Below are 2226 nucleotides of genomic sequence, written 5' to 3'. Positions count from 1 at the left end.
AAGCCCATAGTTGAAAAGGAAATTATAGAGATAGTGAATAAATGTGGTAACAAAACATCTAGTGATAGTGATGGTATCACTATGACAACTGTTAAATGGGTAATTGAGGAGATATGCAAACCATTAACCCATATTTTTAACATGTCATTTCGACTTCAAAAGCCCCTTATGAATAGACCAAGATCTAGTCCCGTGACGTCGCCCGGCATGGCGCAGCCGGGGCCCCACCCTGGAGCCAGGCCCGGGGTTGGGGCTCGAATGCGAGCGCCTGGTGGCCGGGCCTCCCCCCACGGGGCCCGGCCGGGCTTAGCCCGAACGAGTGACGTGGGGACGTCCTCCTGTGGGCTCACCACCTGCAGGAGGATCCGTAAGGGGCCGGTGCATAGTGGATTGGGCAGCAGTCGAAGGCGGGGGCCCCGACGGCCCGATCTCTGGACACGGAGACTAGCCCTGGGGACATGGAATGTCACCTCGCTGGTGGGGAAGGAGCCTGAGATTGTGCAGGAGGTTGAGAGGTACCGGCTAGATATAGTCGGGCTCACCTCCACGCACAGCTCGGGCTCTGGAACCTTACTCCTTACCAGAAGTCGTTCTGGTGACAACTAAATGCCTAAACCCCAACTCTTACCCTAAACTTTAGTCAAATCTTAACCGTCAAACAGCCAAAGGGCTGTCCTTAGTACCATGGTATAAAACTCAAAGTTAGCAATATCTACACACATTCCTGAAAAGTACAAATAGGATGTTCTGTACTGAAGCAGCTTTGATAAAGAACTTAACTTTGTACTTTTTGCATCATCATATGACAGAGCTTGTAAACCCACAGTTAGCACTTTCATTTACAAACCCCATAAGATATTCCAATAACACCTTCCTGGAAGATTCAAAACTTAGCAGGCTATTCAGTAACAGGTAAGAGTTTCATGGCTAGGTACAAAGGGAGCATCCAACAAAGTCTCAGTCTTTGCAGTCAAGGATGAGTCATGGCTCATTAAATGACAGAAGGTAAGGACAAATTTACTTAACATTATTGCACTATATAGTCTCTGGTCTGCTTTAAGGGTGATGCTATAATATTCTGAATATAATGTTAATGTGCAGTGGAGTAAATAAGGCCCCACAAGACAGAAAAACAAAATCCAAGGAATAACATGAAAAAGAAAACATTTCTAACATAACTGATTTTGTTTAAAACACAAAGAGGCTGTAGCCTAGCAGTCCTAATTTATTTAGCATCAATTCACGCAACATTTATAAATCACATTTGTGTGATTTATTGATCGATACAAACCTACAAAAAATAATGTTCTGCTTCTCAGCTGCTCCATTAATGTGAAAGCTGAAATTTGAAAAAATAGAATGTTTCTTTGTACTTTTGTCAGTTAAAGGTTCAAGTGGATTCATAAATCAGCTTTATTTTTGATTGCATTTTGGAAAATGTGCCAACTTTTTGGGAAACTAGGTTTTTATATCAGCAGCTGCCTCAGAATCTTATCTTTTGTTGACAGTGTTGCTGCTCTGGGGAAACAACCAAACAAAACAGTTTCAACACTGACCTTTGGCTGCTTTGCAATGTTTCTTGGAACTGTTTACTTTGTCACTGGACACTATAAATGTATGAAGACAGGCTCTTTAGTTTGTGAAGAGATGTCCTCCCAAGTCAGAATGAGGCTGCTGCCAAGCGCCAGATGCTTGTTTGATGAGCCTGTTCAGCTGAAGGTGTCTGGGCTGAGGTCGAGACAGGTGGTCACTATGAGAGCCAGATCTGCTGATGAGCGAGGAGTGGTGTTCAGCTCCTCAGCCACCTACAGGGCTGATGGGAGAGGGGAGATCGACCTGGACAGAGACCCCTCACTCAGTGGGAGCTATGTCGGGGTTGAACCCATGGGGCTGCTGTGGTCGATGAGACCAGACATCTTACACAAAAGGTTTCATAAAGACAAGACCATAACCCCCCATGTTGTAAAGCTCTCTGTTCATGAGGGTGAGGGGGAGGGTAGGATGCTGGCAGAGGCGACCAATGAGAGGCTTGTGATGGGAGAGGGCGTCAGCCGGGTCTCTGTCAAAGAGGGGAATTTTGAGGGAGTCCTGTTCACTCCCCCAGGTAAGAAGTTTTCCTCCTTATGTTTTGACCATATTTACAGCCTTTTAGTGTGTTGTTTTGAATGTATTTAGCTATTGTATTTATTTATTAGGCCACCATGACAATAGCCACTCAGGCTTCAC

At 45.2% G+C, this 2226-nt stretch overlaps 1 protein-coding gene across 1 annotated transcript in view; it reads left to right on the top strand.

Moving 5' to 3' along the window:
• The first annotated feature begins 1631 nt into the window (after positions 1-1631).
• Positions 1632-2226, top strand: part of LOC109974485 (acyl-coenzyme A thioesterase 2, mitochondrial-like) — a 5441-nt gene continuing 4846 nt past the window's right edge. The window contains exon 1 of the mRNA XM_020624689.1: positions 1632-2151. Within this exon, the coding sequence (XP_020480345.1) occupies positions 1648-2151 (504 nt within the window). The 5' untranslated portion in view covers positions 1632-1647. The remainder of the gene's footprint in view (positions 2152-2226) is intronic.

The sequence above is a fragment of the Monopterus albus genome, unplaced genomic scaffold (genome assembly GCF_001952655.1).
Source record: "Monopterus albus unplaced genomic scaffold, M_albus_1.0 scaffold335.1, whole genome shotgun sequence".
In the NCBI taxonomy this organism is placed as follows: Eukaryota; Metazoa; Chordata; class Actinopteri; order Synbranchiformes; family Synbranchidae; genus Monopterus; species Monopterus albus.
The sequence above is the reverse complement of the archived record's forward strand: the minus strand, read 5'-3'. Positions and strand labels throughout refer to the sequence as shown.